At 47.4% G+C, this 18763-nt stretch overlaps 1 protein-coding gene across 1 annotated transcript; it reads left to right on the forward strand.

The window, feature by feature from the left end:
- The first annotated feature begins 10682 nt into the window (after window positions 1-10682).
- On the forward strand, window positions 10683-15558 carry LOC134484683 (large ribosomal subunit protein eL8-like). Its single transcript, XM_087603489.1, has 5 exons — window positions 10683-10719; window positions 10808-10922; window positions 14821-14955; window positions 15051-15399; window positions 15535-15558. The coding sequence occupies exons 1-5, from the start codon at window positions 10683-10685 to the stop codon at window positions 15556-15558; spliced, it is 660 nt and encodes a 219-aa protein (XP_087459615.1).
- The last annotated feature ends 3205 nt before the right edge of the window (window positions 15559-18763 follow it).

Raw genomic sequence — 18763 nt, forward strand, 5'->3', positions numbered from 1 at the left:
GTCTGGGCTGTTGAGCATCTGTATCCCAGTCAGATGTCCTACCTGACTCCTTGCCATGCTGGTGTCCCCGCTGCACCATGCCACCATCTTCACTCACATGGCAAGGCCCTCTGTTGACTGAAAGTGACTGTCAGATGCCATCTGAGCATCTCCACTTCTAGATTAAACTTGCCCACCTCCCTAGTATCCCACCCAGATCTGGGGATTTCCTCTCTTCTCTCCATTGGCCTTTGTAGAGGGGTCCCCAGAGAATGGATCCTGTAGCTACGCTAGACATGGTCCTGTAACAATACAGTTAAGTATCTCTTAAGTACAACATACCTTTCCACTTTCCCACCTTTGACTTTCATCCTGCCTAAAAGCCATCCATTCATGCCTGAGAGTATGTCTGAGCCTTTTCCAGACACCATCTTCTCCTGTCCTTTATCTGATGGATCAGGGTCTACTTCGAGCCTAAAGCCCACATGGAACTCTTCTCTCTTCTCTACTTTCTAAACAAACCTGTCATCTAGCCTACCAAGGTTTTCTTCTTAGGGTGTCTTTCCTTCTGTCACGTTCTAAAACCATGCTTTCATCAGACCACCCCTAGACCATAATAATCCCCATCCCGGGGGACTGGCGGCATCAACAGAAGACAATGTCTAAGAGGTAGCTAGACAGGAAACTATCCTCTGAGGACCCTTCTACAAAGGTGATAATTGAAGTCAGTGGAGAGAGACGAGGAAATCCCCAGAGTGGACTGGGATGCTGGGGAGTCGGGCATGTTTAGCTGGCATCTGGTGGCTACTTCCAGCCAACAGAGGGGCTTGCTGTGGGAGTAAATGATGTGGCATGATGCACTAGGGACATTAGCAACACGGGAGCATGCAGAGACTATGGAGAGCGTCCAAGTAAGAAGAGGAAGGGGAGTTTTATACAAGGGATAATGCCAGGTTTCCAGAGTTCACTGACAGGTAACTCCGACCTCCTCCTTCCTCACAGGACACACATTGAGCTAGAACGTGCACACCTGCATTCATGGGCTTGTAGGTTATTCCGCACCTACAGTGTTACCTTGTCTGGTTAGGTTAGATCCACAGCAGTTGGAGACAAGTTCTTCCCAGATGAACTGAAGGGGAGGGCGTGGCAATTTCTTTGATAATTAGCAGCAGTAAATGGAAAGACAGTCCAGGAAATAACATTCTTTCTCACACTATCTACCTTAGAAACTAGAGAGCTACTGGGCTAGGACCTTATCTATAAATCTAACTCGCGACCAGGAGCACCACAGTAAGGTCAGAGCTAGGGAAACCATCCCAGGGCTTGCCTCTGAGCCTTTTGGATGCTGTAAATTCTCTCACTGTAGCTTGTCTTGTTCCTGTTACCTGTAGGTGATCTGCTCCAATTATCTGCATCATCCTGACCTTTGGTTTTGGGGATGTCCTGGCTGTGTGTACACGGGGAGCTAAGGTCACGAAGGCAACACTGGAGAGGCCTGTGGTCAGACAGCTCTCTGAAAGTTCTAGGCCAGAGAGAAGTAGAGTGACCATGATGATGACTGAGACAACTGCCAGTGGAGATGGGGGTGGGTAGTGCACATGCTTATTAGGACATGTTAAGACAAACAAAGTTAAGAATGTCCCGAGCAAACTGGGCGCACTCTATGCCTGTAATCAGAACACCTGGGAAGATCAGGAGTTCAAGGACAAGGTTGGCTATACAGAGAGTTTAAGGGACATCACAAGCTACACAAGATACTGTCTCAAAACAAAAGAAAACAAAAATACCGCCCCTGAAGCCTGTAGGTTGATGTCAATATTCAGGTAGGAGCTGGTGCCAGTTAGGGAGGCCATGATTGGACAGTTAAAAAATAAGGCAGGGACAAAGTTTTTGTAAGGCAGGAAAGAAAGGAAGGGAAGAGAGTCAAGATGAAGAAAGATGACCCAGATCCGGGTGGTCTTGAATTGCCATGGTAGTCGGATGGATTTCTGTAGGCAAATTTATCTTATCTAGGTAGTCTGTTTATTTCCTTACCAATTGTTTGTAAGTGTATTGTGTTGGTGTATTGAGGATTGATAATTTAACATATAAATTTGCTTGTTGCCTTACAATTTGTTGAGTCATGATTTTACCAGAGAGTTCCCAGCTGGTCAGGGCTGGCCAGGGCGACTAGCAATGGGAGCAGAGAGACCACTGGGGCCAGAAGATAGCTAGGACGATCTTGCATGGTACCACACTGGAACCAGCCACCACTGAGATAAAGTAATGTTAGTTCCATATGGCACTCTGGTGCTGGATCTAGTGTGAGAGAGAGGCAGCCAGGAGAGATACTAATCAGAGATAAATTAATGTCAGTTCTATATGGCTGTACAGTGCCAGAACTAACTCCAGGGCGTGACCACCCGAGTCTGAGAGTACCAGGGGGCCAGCGTGGAGCAGTGATAGGTGGGAACCGGTAGTGCCTATTTTTTTATTTTTACCGCAACACAAACCCACAAAGAAACACACAGAAAGAATGTGCCGATCAGGGCGGTTTACCATCGGTTTGTTGATGTCCTTCAGTTAATGGCCTCCTTTCTCCAAGTAGCATCTATTCTTCCTCTTGGGCAGGACCAGCAATCCCAACTTCAGAGACTTGTGGGATTTACACGAGATAATGCAGAATGTGTCTGGCATGGGTGATTGATCTGTGATAGCTGCCTACTGAAGCCAGAGTTGAGTTGAGGTAAGGTTTAAGGAACCACCGATGATGGCAAACCAGAGTGAAGCGTCAGAGACCACTACAGCTCAGGCTAAGGCAACCTGCATGATACAAAGAACAGATAAGGGAATGGCTGTTGGGAAAAGCTGAGGTTAGAGGGGTGTGGGATCAGAGGTGTTGGTAGAGTCTGTAGGCTATGACCTGGAATTTTCCTGGATTCTCAGCAGCTGTCTTGATGAGCTGTCTTCTAGGACATTGGAGGGGGCGGAAATTAGGTCACTGGGTCAGGATGGTTTCCAGAGCAAAGAAGAGACTCAGATGACTCTAAGTAGCCCCCAGACAGTGGCTGTTGGCATGTGAAGCAGAGAGAAGGCAGCCCCATGCAGACCTGGCCGTGGCATGAAGAGCTCACAGGGTAAAATTCCTGTAGGCCCATTGGCATCCAGGACTTCCTTTCTCTGGTCCGAGCTGGGTGAAGACAAACTCATCCATCTCATTGTTTCAAAAAAATGCTTATCTGACAACTTCAGTGACCGTGAATGACCCACAGCAACTTCCGTTTCCACAGCTATGGCCTTGCTGCATAATACACAGGGTGGTGGTTTTTCCTAAGTCGGCCATGTGAGGTTAATGTTATACTTACTCTGTTATTTCCTACAGAGAGGAAAAGGGAGGCTAATGCAGGTGAGGTAACTTTGCTAGGACCTCATATCTGGGAAATGACAGGGCCAGGATTTAAAATATGATCTTTGAGCTCTGGGAAGCCACATTCTGTTCAAGAACAGAGATGTAACAGTTCCCATTGCTGAGTAACAAATGACGCCACAATTTAGGGGCATAGGGACACTTCACTGATCAGTGTCACAGACTCCATGGGTCACAGACAAGGCACAGGAGGAATGGCCCATGTTTAATCTCCAGTGTCCAGAGTCTCTGCAATGTCCTTGACACCTGACAGTTCATTCGCTCCCGTGTTTAGCATCTGGGGCTGGCTTGGGACTGGGGCTTCCCTCCATTCCTTTCTATACTGGCCTTTCCAAGGGGTCTGTCTGCATGGACTCATTTGTGTTTCCTTCCCACCCGTGAGCGATGGGATGCCCAAGGGAAACAGGATGTCCAGTCTTCCTCTATCTCTCAGCTCCAGAAGATGGGAAGCATGAGTTCCAGGAGGAATCTACTCATCTGTCATCTCCTCTCCTGGAGCCACGAGAGAAACATGTTGGTTAGAACTATTACTATGGCTGGCTACTTCTAGGAACTCTGATACACCACATGAAGGAACCTTGTGTCTGGAGGGTGAGGTCCGGAGTCCAGCCTGGTCATAACCTGATCTATCACTCAGCACATGAAATCTATGTAGTATTTGTTGACTCAAATGGATAAATGTAGGATAACTGAGTCTAACTGATCTGAGGGCTCTGTGATTATTCTTCTGACTTCTTACTGTTTTCTCTTCTCCTCTTGCAGATAGAACATCCCACCCCATGATAAATATGGTTTGCCATCTCAGTTTTGCCAAACAGGGGTGGCATTCTACCATCAATGTCTGCTTCTTACCTGGCACAAGCCTGAGGAGGAAACATATTAGAAAGGCTCTCGGGCATGTCTTAGAAGCCCCCATCAGAGCCAGAAACTCTTAGGATATTATTGCCCCCTCTCTGCTTTGTCTAGCTATGCCCAGTTCTTGGTTTTTAAACTTTTCTGGAACTTTCCAAGGACTCTTCATGGAGGTACAGGAGATCCTGGAACTGGATGATGGTGGTGGTGGTGGTGGTGGTGGTGGTGGTGGTGGTGGTGGTGGTGGTGGTGGTGGTGGCGGCGGCGTCCCATCTTACTGTATAGCCCTGGTTGGCTTCAACTTCACAGAGATCTGCCTGTCTTTGCCTTCCAAGTTCTAGAATGAAAACCCTGCATCACCCACCAGGCTTGATTACAGGATTACTTTTGGCTCCAGTCACATAGGGAAATGTGGACAGAGCTTCAGTAGTGACCTGTGGCTTATAAATGTGCTTTCTGTTTCCTTCTTTCTCCTAGTTCCCTTCATTCATAGTTCTACTCTTCTGTATAGTTCATCACTTCCCAGCTGATCCTCAGTTGTGAGCAAATACAGTTTAGGCTTCACTTTCTGCTCAAGTTGCTGTCTTAGGAACTCTGACCTGCCGCCCAGTTTGAGGAAAGAGCCTTCAGTAAGCTAGAGTAGAGCTGGGATAAAGACCTGCTCATCACCTCCCGGAGCCTTGATGCATATCACTCATGTGTAGTGATCTCCCTCTCCCTCTCCCTCTCCCTCTCCCTCTCCCTCTCCCTCTCCCTCTCCCTCTCCCTCTCCCTCTCCCTCTCCCTCCCCCTCTTCATTCCCCTCCTCCTCTTCATCCCCCTCTTCTCTCTCCCTTTCTCCCTCTTCCTCTCCCTTCCCACTCCTCCTCCCCTTCTCCCCCCTCTCTCTGAGGATTACTGTGAAGATAGAACAAGATTCTAGATAAGAAAGGGTTTCTGCAACTCTTAGCAGCTGTGTGATGCTCTGTGATATCCGGAAAGTAGAAGGTGATGATAAGCCACCAAGTAACCTTCACCTTGATACATTGCCTAACTGACCCTGGGGTCTTGAGAACGAAGAGAAGGGAAGAAAGGGAGAGAGGAGAGAGTGCCAGAGAAGGGAGAGGGAACATGTGGGGACAGGAAGGAAAGAAAGTTTATCAGTTATACTCCTCAATCATGATGACAGATGGAAGTCAGTATCAGGACCAGATTCCAGCACAAATGGAGAAGGCAGTTGTTAGAAGGATTCTATGGGGAATTCCTTAAACTTCCTCGTGTCTGAGGAAGCCTTCTTCACTGGCTGTCAGAATTCTGAAGACTAGGGTTGAAAAAGTAGTATTCTAGAGGCCAGGCAGGGAGCATCCACATAAAACAGGCCTGGTGACAGTGAATGCCTGCCCCTTCCAGAAGTGCTCAGTGCTCTTTTGGTAACACTCATATGTTGAAACCCATATGTTGGTTCTCAAACTATAAAGACTGTGCTTATTACAAGGAAGTTCAAAAGTATTGAGCGAAAGGGAAAACACACAAACACCAAAGAACAAAGCAAAACGAGAAATCCCCCTCTCTGGAGTTTCCTCTGCCTATATGTATACAGGTAGGAAATACTTGACAAAATAAACGTGAGCTGTGCTTTGGAAGCTGGTGGCTGGCTGTGCTTTCCTGTTTAGCCACAAAGAACACCTTTCATCAGTAAACATCCCAGCTTGGCAGGGATGCGAGGGGAGGAACGGTGGCTTGATGTGTGGGGGCACTATGATGCGTCTTGCCTGGTCCTGTTTACTGTCTACGGGACTTGGATGGTTTCCTGGCTTCAGTTACAGTGAGCAGAGTGGTGAACATCCCTGCAGCTTGATCTGTTTTGATGTCTTCTGAGTATATTTCTAAAAACATAAGGAATTAAGAGAAAGGGCTCCCGGAAAAAAAAACTTTAAGATATTCTCCAAATCTCCAATGTGTAAAACTGCAGTCAGGTGTGCAGGTAAATGATAAGAACGATCACCATGTTTGAAATGTGTCAATCACCGAGAAGGTGCCGCTGACACCAGCCCACCTCTCGGCCGGTTGACACCACGAGAGGGTGTTGCTATTCCTGTTTTATAAGTGGGCAGCAGGGAGTGGTGAATCAGTGTGCTTCTTATTGCTGGGACCAAATACCAGACGGGAAGCAATTTAGGGACAGATTTCTTTCCACTCATAGCTAAGGACATCCAAACCCATCATGATAGAGAACATGGTCTTATTACATCTGCAGTAAGGAGTATAGAAGATGGCAGCTGGTACTCAGCTCACTTCCTGCTTTTTATTCAGTCCCGGAACTCTAGCCTATGGGATGGTGTTGCCTGTATTCGGGATGATGCCAGGCATCTGTTTCCATGGTAATTCTAAGCCAGGAAAGACCTGATCAGGAAGATTAACCACTAGAGATGGGTAACCAGACCGGCTCAAAGTCATGCAGCCAGGTCTCACCAGCCTGACGCTCCAGACTGTCCCAGGCAGATCTCAAGACAAGCTCTTCTCTGTCAGCTGCCTGGCCTCCACTAGCATCTTGAGAAACCGGTATCCTAGGACACACCTGTCTTCTGTTTCTGTCGAGCTAAATGTTCCTGTTCCCTTTTGGCTGCTGCTTCCACAGGCTAAAGAGGATCCGAATGGATGAGAATTGGTTTTGATTAATTAGGTTTTTGTTGCCAAGGAATTAATTTGGTTCTCCACCGCCCCCCCACCATCCTCCTGCTCAAAAGGCACACAACATAATGGTTTTAGCAGCAGGGATAATTAGAGAAAAATATGGCATTCACTTGAATGGAATGTAAATATTTTAGAGTTTTTATTGTTCATAGGACCACTAGTATGTACAAAGAAAAGAAGGTGAGACAGACACCAAGCTTTCCCACTCTCGGCCACTTTGGCCTTTATCCTCCAGAAGTCTGAGAGGGACAGCCTTGGTGCGGAACCAGAGAATGACTGAGCCCCATCTACCACGGAGGGCCCCTCAAAGGCAGAGGCAGACAGGCCTCTTTCTGATACCTTGCTTGCAAGGCCATCTTAACTTCTCTACTCATGAGCACAGGGTTACACTTGTGGCTTTGGAGGGAGGCTGCACCAAGTGAAAGACAGAGGTGCTAGGGGCAAGGCTGACCTCACCTCTGCAGCTTAGGCCTGCACAGCTAGGCAGCTGGATTCCTCCATTCACCTGCCTCTAACCTGTGCTTGTCGTTGACTTCCCCCTTTTACTGTGCTGGACTACCTCTTAGTAGAGTCCTGAGAGAAGAGCCAAGAAGATGAATGGCTTGCGTTAGTTTGAAAGTCAGCATACTTTCTACTCTGGTCAATTCAAGCCAGAATCAGAGTCCAGAACTCTGGGTTGAGAACTAGAACCCTGAAGGCATCTTCGCAGATGTTTCTGCTCCCACATGCTGCTCCGTATGGCCCTTGGCCTAGGCTCAGTCTGTAAGCTGTATGGCATCCATCTGCTGCGGGGAGCACAGAAGCAGAAACATTCAAAACTTTTATGTTGATTTGGTTGAGTCCTTCTTTTTTTTTTTTTGCCAATTGCATCTTCTCTGAATGTATTTTTGCTAGTGATTTCTTTGGTGTTGGCCTTTAGTCTGTATTCTGTTTTGTAGCACTCTCTGGCAGGCTGGGAACAGAGTCTGGTCCTTGGCCACATCTTAGGATGTAGGATGAAAGCTACCATCTCGAAGAGACAACTTTGTTCTTGAGTCTTTGCCCCTCAGGCTTGGTTCTTATAAGTGGTTCCCTGGGTTTTCTTTCAAGTTTTTTAGGGGTTGGTTTTGAATGCAAGGATTTCAGAGCCTTGGTGGGATCTTTTGTGATTCCCAGGGATGGGCCCATGTGGCTTCTTCATCCAGGTGGCTCATTCATTGAGTCACTGTTGGTACTGCTCATGCCCTTTTCATGTCTGACCTCTTCAGGAATTCTCCATAGCCACTGGTCCTTCCCACCCCTTGTTGAGTCCTCTGCTGGATGCTCAGTTTGCGATACTTTTTTTCTTCTTAGATGTTGTCAACATTATCCACCAACTCATTATTTATCACATATATTTAATTCTAACCCCCCCCCCCGATCCTTCTTTATAGTGTTCTGCTCCATTGGATATGCAATAGCTGTTTGCTGGATGGATAATGGATGGATGGATGGATGGATGGATGGATGGATGGATGGATGGATGGGTGGATGGATGGGTGAGTGGGTGGATGGATGGATGGATGGATAATGGATGGATGGATGGATGGATGGATGGATAATGGATGAATGGATGGGTGGATGGATGGATGGATAATGGATGGATGGATGGATAGATGGATGGATGGATGGATGGATGGATGGATGGATGGATGGAGATAGGTTACCAGGTGTACTTATCCCTCCAATTATTTGCCTCCTCTCTTGTATCTGTTTCCTTCATCTGCCCTCTTTCCGTTGGTTGAGCATCATCTCTTTTTCACATTGACTCTTTTCAAAGAGTTTCCGGGTTGCCCTTCTGTATCTAACAATAAGGCATTACAATTTGGATTTTGTGTGTCAGCATGGTTTGTCTTGTGGCAGCCCTCACTCTTGGGCACTTAGTGAGGAAGCTGGTACTTGGTGAAACCTAGCTTTCACTCTGAGTCTTTTCTTTGGAATTGTTCAATTTCTTCAGAAAAGAATGTCCCCTGGGGGAGGGTGGGGACAGGTGTGGTGGTGGAGGTATTTAACTGCTACGTTCTGCATGTCCAGTAAGAGAGACAGGCCAGGGGCTCCTGTGTGTTGGCTTTGTCTGACCTCCCACATGGCTGTTTTAATAAATCTTAATTTTTGCCAAGGTTCCAGGGCTGAACAGGCAATCAGTTATTAAACTCTCACATCAATTGATAGTCCCTTCCTAATTCTCTTTGACTGAGAAGAAAAAAGATCAACATCTGTGGCCAGTTGACTATCACCTACCTATCTGCCTGCCTGCCTGTCTGTCTATCTATCTATCTATCTATCTATCTATCTATCTATCTATCTATCTATCTATCTATCTATCTATCTGGTCTCACTGTGTACCCTAGCTAGCTTGGATTCACTATGTAGACCAGGCTGCCCTCAATCCACAGAGATTTGCCAGCCTCTGCCTTTCAGGCACACTAGGATTAAAAACATGTCCCAGCCCAGTTGACTAATACTTAGCACTTATATTTTCAGAGTTAACTTGGGAAACAGTGACTATTTATCCATTAGTTTTAGCCAAACTAGGACCTCATCACACAGCATATAGTTGGGTAGGGATCCCAAGTCCTTATCCAACTCATTGATAAAAAGTGGGGAAAATTGGGATTGAACAGGATCAGCGGGAGAGCCGGTAGCATGTTACCAAGGCTTCTCCCTGAACTAAGGAAGGCAGACAAGCGTGTCTGCATCATGCAGTGGATAACCTGGTGTTCAAGCTCAACACTGGGATGGGGATGGTCATCTTCTGTTGGATGTGACACTCTTTCGAAAGTGTGATCGAGTGACCTTGAGAATTCCGTCCCCATTAACCAATTTGCTTGCCATGGGCACCTCTTCCCTATTGCTCATTAAATGCTGGGTTTTAAAGGCCATTCAGCACTTTCTGATTTGTCTGGAGAGGGATGTCCAGCTCGTGGGTGGTGGTTTTGGAATCCGCCTCATTATCCTTTTTGAAAACAGCATCGCCTGTTCAGGCCCCTCTTCCATTCTCACAGTTCTGACGTGGACGTTGTCTCCGACATCCTCTCTGCCTGGTGTTAGCCACGGTGTGGGCCTGACCTGGTACGCTCATTTACATAGCCTAAGACCGCCTTACCTAGGTTTCCGTGGCTTCTTAACCTGTATAATCCACGACTTCTACTTTGAAGATCATTGCTTTGGCAGTGAAAATAGAAACTGAAGAAGGAGAGAGTGGCTTTTGCTTTTTTGTTTTTCTTTTTCACTCTCTGAACACGACCCTAGGTAGCTAGGCCCTTCCAGGTCCCAGCATTAATTTTCATCAAGGGATGCAGCAAGGTAACGCTTGATAGGAACCCCAAACTTTACCCCCAAATCAATTTATTTTACTGAAATGCATATTCCATTGCCTGGAGAGAAGCTCTTGTGTTTAGGGGACAGAATGTGTCCTACTAATCAACCACTCCCAGAACTAACCATACTCGATGCAGGAACCATCCAGCAAGAACCAGAGGCCCTGAGGACTGCGGGTGAGGGTCCTGTGGGAGCCAGGTGAGGCCAAAGAGACCTCTTGGAAGGTCTCATCAGAGTAACCCTTGACCGCATCTCCTCGTTTGTTATATTCATTCCCGCTGGACCGGTTTGGCTCTTCTGCGGAGGTACCCTGGCAGGCCCCTGCCTGAGGCTTTCTGCATTTGGATTTTTGACACCCGATAACTAAAATATCCATGTTTGCCGCAACTTTTCTTTACTCTCACATCCGTGGGTAGTTTGAACAGGAGTGGTCATGGGCGCTCGGCACACCGTCTCCCCTCCCCCACTGCGTCAGTCCATCATCTTTAAGTCACATATCTTTACGAGAAATGGTCCCACTTGTTTACTATGCCTCCCTATCTCAAGTGTAAACTCCAGGGAGTTCACGTCATGCTGGCCTTACGGCGGGATACAACGCTTTCACCGAAGAAGCCAATGAGGACAGCTTTGCCAACTTGCCTGCTTTCCTCAGGCTCATCCCTGAGTACCACAGGTACGCCAGCCTATATTTTAGAGAAAGCTCAGCAAATGACTGCCCGTGGGTCAAGCATGGTATGGTCTGTGTTTACAAATGAAGTTGTATTATATCATCCCTTCTTACGGATCGTCTACAGCAGAGCTGGGCGCTTCTGCCAAAGTCCACTCATCCTACGGAACTGGGATACTCCATATCTGGCTTTTACAAGACAAGTTTGTGGACAGTCATTCAGAGGGAAGATCCCTGGACTCCCCTCCTTCCGTGTGAGTTGGTGATAGTAACCTGTTTCATGGCTTCTCGTGAGGGAACTGCCTCTCTGGCCTCAGCATTAGATGTGGGGCTGAATCTGTTCACAGAAGCGCTGGCCTTTGCCGTCTGCTTCATTCCACTTTGACCCGAATTACCCAGAGAACAGAGAACAGTGTGTTTTCTCTAATTAGTAATTATCTGGGTGACTCTCGGTGTGAGCCACGCTGCCCGCCTGTCCTTTTATCCGGAGGAAGAGGTTAGCGAAATACTTTGGTGGCACGAAAACTAGACTTTTAAGTGTGAGATTTTATTATTTTTATTATTTCTCTTTGCTTAGATCTCTGTGAGAATCATGATGTTTCCAAGGCAACACATGGCTTGGGGGAAATCGGAGAATATTCCCGATGCAGGGGATAGCATCCAGCTAGCAGACAATGCTATCCACACACAGATGTCAGTATCCAGGGGGACCCAGCTGTCTTGATTAAGACCAGGGAGGCTTGAGTTTCAAAGTACAATGGTCACGTTCCCATTCGGTAAATCTGAAAACCTTTCTTCATGTTCAAAGAAAGAACAGGCTGACAACAGGGTACAGGCTGTGGCTCCTGGTTTATCCGTGTGTAGGGGGGGCTATCAGTGCAGCTCTTTGTCTCGTTCCAGTGATGCACACACTTTTGAGTCTCATTTCTGCTGTGCATGCCTACCGGGGACACAAGTTTCCTCTATTTTTCATCCCAAATATTACAGTTGTTCCAAATGCCAGACCGTTTTCACAAGATGACACTCATTTCTTTAAGACTCTTTAAAATGACATTATGAAAACTTTAGTGTAGAAAGCCATATAGTTACTTAAAAATATCAATCACCTCACTGAGTTAACAACATTTATTAGTGTTTTAAACCCTCCCAGACTTTGTCCCATGGGTTGAAATTAAACAATTAAACACACACACACACACACACACACACACACACACACACACCCCACATACACAGAAAAAAATGTATATATTCGCACTGTATGTGCAAGGTAAAATATATACACTAATTTATAAATTGCTTTCTTAGTGACTTAAATACCATAAGGGTCTCTCTCTTACCCTCCTAGAGTGAGGTAGTGTGGTGGGTGGCGTGTACTCTGCACCCAGTGGTTCTGTGCCAGAGGTGATCCTGTCCCTGAGCAGCTCTCTGACCTGGAGCTAGATAGCTTCTCAGGTGTCTTGGCCTCCTCCTCTGTGAAGTGGAGCTGTCAGTGATAAGATCCGTGATGTTAGGTTATTATGACAGTAAACTACGTTAAAGAGACAATAGACCTTAGCACCGCGCCCAGCACGTGGCAGTGTAATTAGGTGTTCGCTGTGGTTAGCTTTCCAGGTTGTCGCTTCTATCTACGGCACAGTCTCCTCGGCTGTGTATTGTATGGCTGCGCTAATTTGTAAGCCTTCTTCTCTGCTTTCCCTTTGGTGTTTAATGTGGTGCTTTGATGAAACTCAGACCTAGAGATATTTGTTGCATATGGGCAGACAGCAGAGAGGAACCCAACGGTCTCAGGGGAGGGCGTCTTGGAGGTGTGGGAGGGGAGAGTAGACTCCGCTGTAGTGTTTAGCAGACAAGGAATGCTGGGGCCACACATGAGCTCTATGGGACCTGATCTCTGGTCTTTTACTGTGAGTATCACAGGTGGCCCCCTAAACATCTGTGGACGTTACTGCTCAGATCTGTGAAATGAGGGTTCTCTGGGTGTCTACCTCCTGGGGTCCTTACAGGTGATGAATTAGGTTGTCTTATTAAACATTAGATGTTATTAGAAATTGAAAGCTAGCATTTTATACACACACACACACATGCTCGAGTACATGCATACACACACATGCATGCACACACACAGACACACATACTCAAGGGCACACACGCACTGTTTACACATGGTTATGCATGCTCATGTTTATGGCTGCAGCAGTCACTTGGTAAGTTGTAAGTGTATGACTTTCCCCCTTTCTCCTTCCACTGCCCCCTTGCAGGGTAATGAGCTTCAGTTTCACAAGTTGTTTTATTTTTCATCGTATTTTTCTTTGAGGCTGGGCTCACTCTATGGCCTAAGTTAGCCTCAGACTTGCTGTGCAGCTTACATTGGCCCACCAGCCTCCTGCCTCCGTTTCCTGAGCGCTGGATCACAGGCATTTCCCATCGCTATGAGTCCCACACACCCTTCCATACACTGCTTTTTCACTTCTGCTTTGCCTGCTGGAGCCAGAGTGGGCTTCCCTGCTGCGGAAGCAGGAGAAGGGAAAGGGTATGTGTTCCTTCCTGTTTGTTTCTGGTTACCACCTTCATTAATCCCAGACGCTCATCACCCCATCCCTCTGTGGTCACCCTGGCCGACCCTCTGACATGCTGACACTCAAGCCCTGCTGCCTCACCTTGGCAATGACCTCTCATGTCAGGAGAGAGTGTTGCAGTTCTGGCTTCATAACCCCCCCCCCACACACACACACACTCTCTCTCTCTTAGAGCATTCGCAGGACACCCAGCTGTGAGCATCCTTCCAGCAGGCTCACAGCTCCACGTCTGAGGGCCTCCCTTTGTACCTGACTCCTGCAGCTCCAGCATCCTCTTTGTCTTGCAGTTCTCTGACTCCTGGTGAAAAAACGATTCACGACAAATAATCTCTTAAAATTCCTGACAATGCTTTCTTTGATATCCTGTCCAAACTTCACTCTGCTCAAATGAGCCAGTTGAGAAAGGAATGTTAACGTTAAGAGCGAACTTTACTCCAATGGAAGGGTGCGGGTGCTTTGCTTGTCCCCTGGCCCTGGACTGACTCACTGCTGCACTTGAACTGACCTACCACATCCCAGGCCCAGAAGGCCTGGCACCTAGTGGCTGTGCTTTGGGGGTGTGGCTACCGCCATAGACGCGGGCAGAGCTAAAAAGCCTCAAGTGATTGACTACATTTTGGAAACAGAATAGTCAGTCCTCTGAGAGTGAGAAGAGAGAGGGAGGGACTAAAGCCCGGCGGAGAGGGACTGTACACGTAAAAGACACTATACTGTCTAAAAAGCTTGCGTGCAGATGTCAGTGACAGAATGAAGAAGAAAGTTGGTCACCAAAGCTGAGAGAATGGATCTGGGGAGCCAGGAGTCACAGAGACTATTAGTCTGGGTACTAAGGGATGGCTTCAGTCTCTGCCTTACCTGCTGATAATGAAAGGGCAGGCACAATAGGTAGGTCAACACCACTTTCCTGCTCCGGTGGTTTCCAAAAGGACTCGCTGCCTCCCTGCTGGGGTATTTCCAGAAGCCTGTTTGAGACCACTCACCATGACCTCCTCATTCAGATTCAGGATCCCATCCCCCTTCAACCCTCTGCCTTCTGTCTGTTTGCCTCTCCTTTTCTCTTTCCCTTCTCTCTCCCATTTTCCTCTTTCCTTTCTTCCTTTCTCTCTCACCCGCCTCTCTTACACACACACACACACACACACACACACACACACACACACACACACACCACACACTTTATGCATGAGGCACACTTGTCCTCAGGTAAGACCTGAGCTCCTTTGCAGTCGTTTGAGAAAAGGCCCCAAGGCCTTGGCATTGAGTAGGACATCAGCCCCAAAGAGATCTAACACACTTAGTCAAATTCCCCCTCCCCCCTACATCAGGCTGCAGAGGCAAAGAGCCATCCTCTATAAGCGGCTCAAAATACCTCCTGCCATTAACCAGTTCAATCAGGCCCTGGGCAGGCAAACAGCGACTCAGCTGCTTAAGCTTGCCCACAAGTACAGGCCAGAGACAAAGTAAGAGAAGAAGCAAAGGCTGCTGGCCCGTGCTGAGAAGAAAGCTGCTGGCAAAGGGGATGTCCCAGCTAAGAGACCACCTGTCCTCCGAGCAGGGGTCGATACAGTCACCACCTTGTGGAGCACAAGAAGGCTCAGCTGGTGGTGATTGCCCATGATGTAGACCCCATTGAGCTGGTGGTTTTTCTGCCTGCTCTTTGTCGAAAGATGGGGGTGCCCTACTGCATCATCAAGGGAAAGGCCAGGCTGGGGCGCCTGGTCCACAGGAAGACGTGCACCACTGTTGCCTTTACACAGGTTAACTCAGAAGACAAGGGTGCTCTGGCTAAGCTGGTGGAAGCTATTAGGACCAATTATAATGACAGATATGATGAGATCCGCTGCCATTGGGGAGGCAATGTCCTGGGTCCTAAGTCTGTGGCTCGCATTGCCAAGCTGGAAAAGGCAAAGGCTAAAGAACTCGCCACTAAACTGGCTAAAATGCACACCACGTTATATAATTATATAACTATTAAAAAAGAAATAAAGAAAATGAGGATAATGTCATTTGAGGCTCTTCAAAGACCCTTTCTTTCCCAGGGAGGGTATCATTCCAGGGATTAATAAAAACATTACTATAGCACACCTTCTGTAATCAGTAACACACACAAACTTATCCTAAAATAAATGAGTCGGGGCTTGACAGGCACACGAGGAAGCGAACACTGTACATGGGAGAGTTCCTGCCATGGGCTCCTTTGGGGATTATAACCTTTCCTTGTGTGCTTGCTCCAGGCCCCTTGGTTGGAGAAACTTGTGGGTTCAAATACACACACCCTGTTATTGTTTGAGCTGTGTTTGGGGCTAGAATTGGCTTTCCTGGAGCCACTCTATAGCCCACCATGCCAAGGCCAAGTGGAAATGACCAAAGAGAAAGCACTTTTTAATCCATTGTACAGATCCTGGATGAGTTTGGCTTTCCAAACAAAAGTGCATTGTGTGTAACTGACACAAAGACGGCTGCTTCACTCAAACTGCCCACTCTGCTCCCTTTGACTCCCGGCCCCTCCTCCAGAGAACTCATTTGAAAACTAGTTTTGTCTTAGCTCAGAGGTTGGCAAACATTCCTAGGAAGGAGGCAAACAGTAAACATTTAGGGCTGGTCGGTTTAGCTTCTGCTGCTGCAAAACCCCTCCGGCCTGCTGGTCTGCTCGGGTAGTTCAGGGCAGCTGCAAACAAAACCAAATGAGAGGCATGCCTGGGTTCCAGTCACCAAACCGACTGGACACGTTATGTGGACACCAAAGTTGGAATTTCATAAAAATTTCACATCAACATAGTATCTTCTTTTGACCACCTCCTTCCAAACACATGAAGACACGTATGGATTCTTAGCTTTAGGGGTAAGTAGTAGCCAACAAGGCCTTGCTTGGGTTCTGATTTATTGAGCATGCGCCCTGTAGACGTTTACTCTAAGATTTAAAATCCCAGACCCCAGGTTCTTGGAAAGTACCTCATAGGCGACCGAGTCCATAATTTCTACCATCGTCTCTAATTACCGTTCAGTGTCCCGTGGAGTCATTACCGCACAGGCCTTGAGCCCCTGTGGCTGTAGGAATGCTGTCCCCATGGCCTCAGACCCAATCGTCTTGCCTACCCATCCAGCCCTGCTGGTTGCTGGGGTTCCTCCCCACGAAGGGTGGCACCTGTCTCCAGCAACGGGAATCTACAGGACACAGTTGGAAGGAGGGAGCACAATATCAACATATCAGGGTAATTTCATGCTCCACTTGTCTTGGGCTGATATTAACGAAAATTAAATTCTGCGCTAATCAGCCTTAGCGTTTGGCGTGCACGACACACAGGTTTTTGATTTCTGGAAATGGTAGTTACATTGTATTCGCGCTATTTGTGCAGTGTTCAAATAACAGGGGCATGCTTTTTACCAACAACTGAACTCTCTGGCTGACAGATGTCGCCAGGAGCAGACATGACTGTGGGCAAGAGTAGGTTTTTCTTAGCAAGCCCGGGCAGAAGCATGCAACTCAAGGAGCACAGTTAATTTCATTTTCCTGCTTTCGTTTGGATGGGGGTCTATGGAGGTTTGAAATGAGGCAAACCATTTTTCTTTATGCCTTTCTTTGGTTCTTAATTTTTTTCCTTGCTGTGGTAAGTAACTTTGCAACAATAGACAAAGAAGGGTATTTTCTTTGGGTCATAGAAACAGTGTTTCTTGGGGTGTTAGAGAAGAGTGGTTCAGGGATGTTAGGGAATGCGTGGTACTTAACTGCAGAGAGAACAAGAGGCTTGCCTGATTCCATGAGCTCTGTAATTAGTAAGTAACTAGCACTCAGGCCATGTGGACAGTCTCATGGATCTCATCTCATGCAGGGAGAGCTGCTAAGTACCCTGACTCCAGACAGAGCTCTCTCGCTCTCTCTCTCTCTCTCTCTCTCTCTCTCTCTCTCTCTCTCTCTCCCCCCCCCACATCTTCCTGCTTCAGCCTCACCCCATGGATGCACCATGGAATGGGAAGTCCTTGGGGGTCAGACATCTCCCAGATGGGCTGCTGGGTGCTATCAGTGAGGACTGTGAGGCACACAAGGGAGGTTGATTACATCCACTGTCAGTATTGTCAACAGCCAACAGCCATCCGGAGCTGTATGGGACTGGTGTTCTCGGGATGTGGGGCTTTCTGTGCTCAAACTGAAACATCTTAGGCCAGCTGGGAGAACTTGGCAGCTGCCTTTAAGGCCTCTGGGGGTTAGGCAGGCCGTACTTGGCCACCACCTAGTAAGCTTTTAGTGATTCCCCCATAAATCTGTGGGGATTGCTTTCCATTTTGGGAAACCTAAGTTTGGCAACTTCTTGGATCCCTCAGAAGTCAAATCTGAGTGATTTTTTTCCTATAGAGTAAATTTCCATATAGAGACTAAAGACTCCATATTTGGGCTGATGGACCCAGAATAGTATCAGCCACTGTACATACCATAAATTTGTTGTCTCTTCCCCCTGATGATGTTGATGTTCAATGACCTGTCCATGAACCACTCTCCAGACACTGCATTCTAGTCAGACATGGCCAATCCATCTAAATTGTCATAGGAAGTAAGTTCTATTTTCCTTCCTCGAGCTGGTACACTGCTAGAGAAGCAGATGTCATTCAAGGAAAAATTGCAGACAGAACCCAGGGTACAGAAGGTTTAACCAGTGACACCCCTTAGGCACCAGACAGAGGGAAGCCTCAGAGCTGCAGAACTCAGGAGCTGTAGAGGTGGCTGAAACCATCAGTTCAAGATGGTGAGGGCTAGGACAAAGCTCTGTTCCCAGAGTTTACTTTGCAGGTGAGGTGACAGGGAATAGGCAAGGTGGCTTTGCTTGCTGGATGGTTTTGTGTCAACACGACACAAGATAAAGTTATCTGAATGGACGGAGCCTCAAATGAGAAACTTCCTCCGTGAGATCTGGCTGTAGGACATTTTCTTAATTAGATTGAATGGGAAGCCTTAGTCCATGGTGGGTGGTGCCATCCCTGAGATGGTGGTCCTGGATTTTAAAGAAAGCATGGGAGAGCAAGCCAGTGAACAGTATCCCTCATGGCCTCAACATCAGCTCCTGCTTCCAGGTTTCCTGTCCTGTTTGAGTTCCTGTCCTGACTTTTTTGTTGATGAACAGTGCTGCCTAAGTGTAAGGCAAATAAATTCCCCCGCCCACCGCCAACTTGCTTCTGGTCATGATGTTTTATTGGGTAGAAACCTCAACTAAGACATTTTGCATAGTCAAGGCATCAGCCAAGGAAGAGTTCAGCACACCTCTCCCACAACAGCTG

The sequence above is a fragment of the Rattus norvegicus genome, chromosome 1, assembly GCF_021556685.1.
Source record: "Rattus norvegicus strain SHRSP/BbbUtx chromosome 1, alternate assembly SHRSP_T2T, whole genome shotgun sequence".
NCBI lineage: Eukaryota > Metazoa > Chordata > Mammalia > Rodentia > Muridae > Rattus > Rattus norvegicus.

Bases quoted from the DNA above. Each gene is read 5' to 3' on its own strand.
- LOC134484683 (XM_087603489.1), top strand. From the start codon at position 10,683: ATGGGCGCTCGGCACACCGTCTCCCCTCCCCCACTGC. The intron at 10,923-14,820 runs GTACGCCAGCCT...CCCCTACATCAG, and splicing joins CTCATCCCTGAGTACCACAG to GCTGCAGAGGCAAAGAGCCA. The intron at 14,956-15,050 runs GTAAGAGAAGAA...TCCTCCGAGCAG, and splicing joins AAGTACAGGCCAGAGACAAA to GGGTCGATACAGTCACCACC.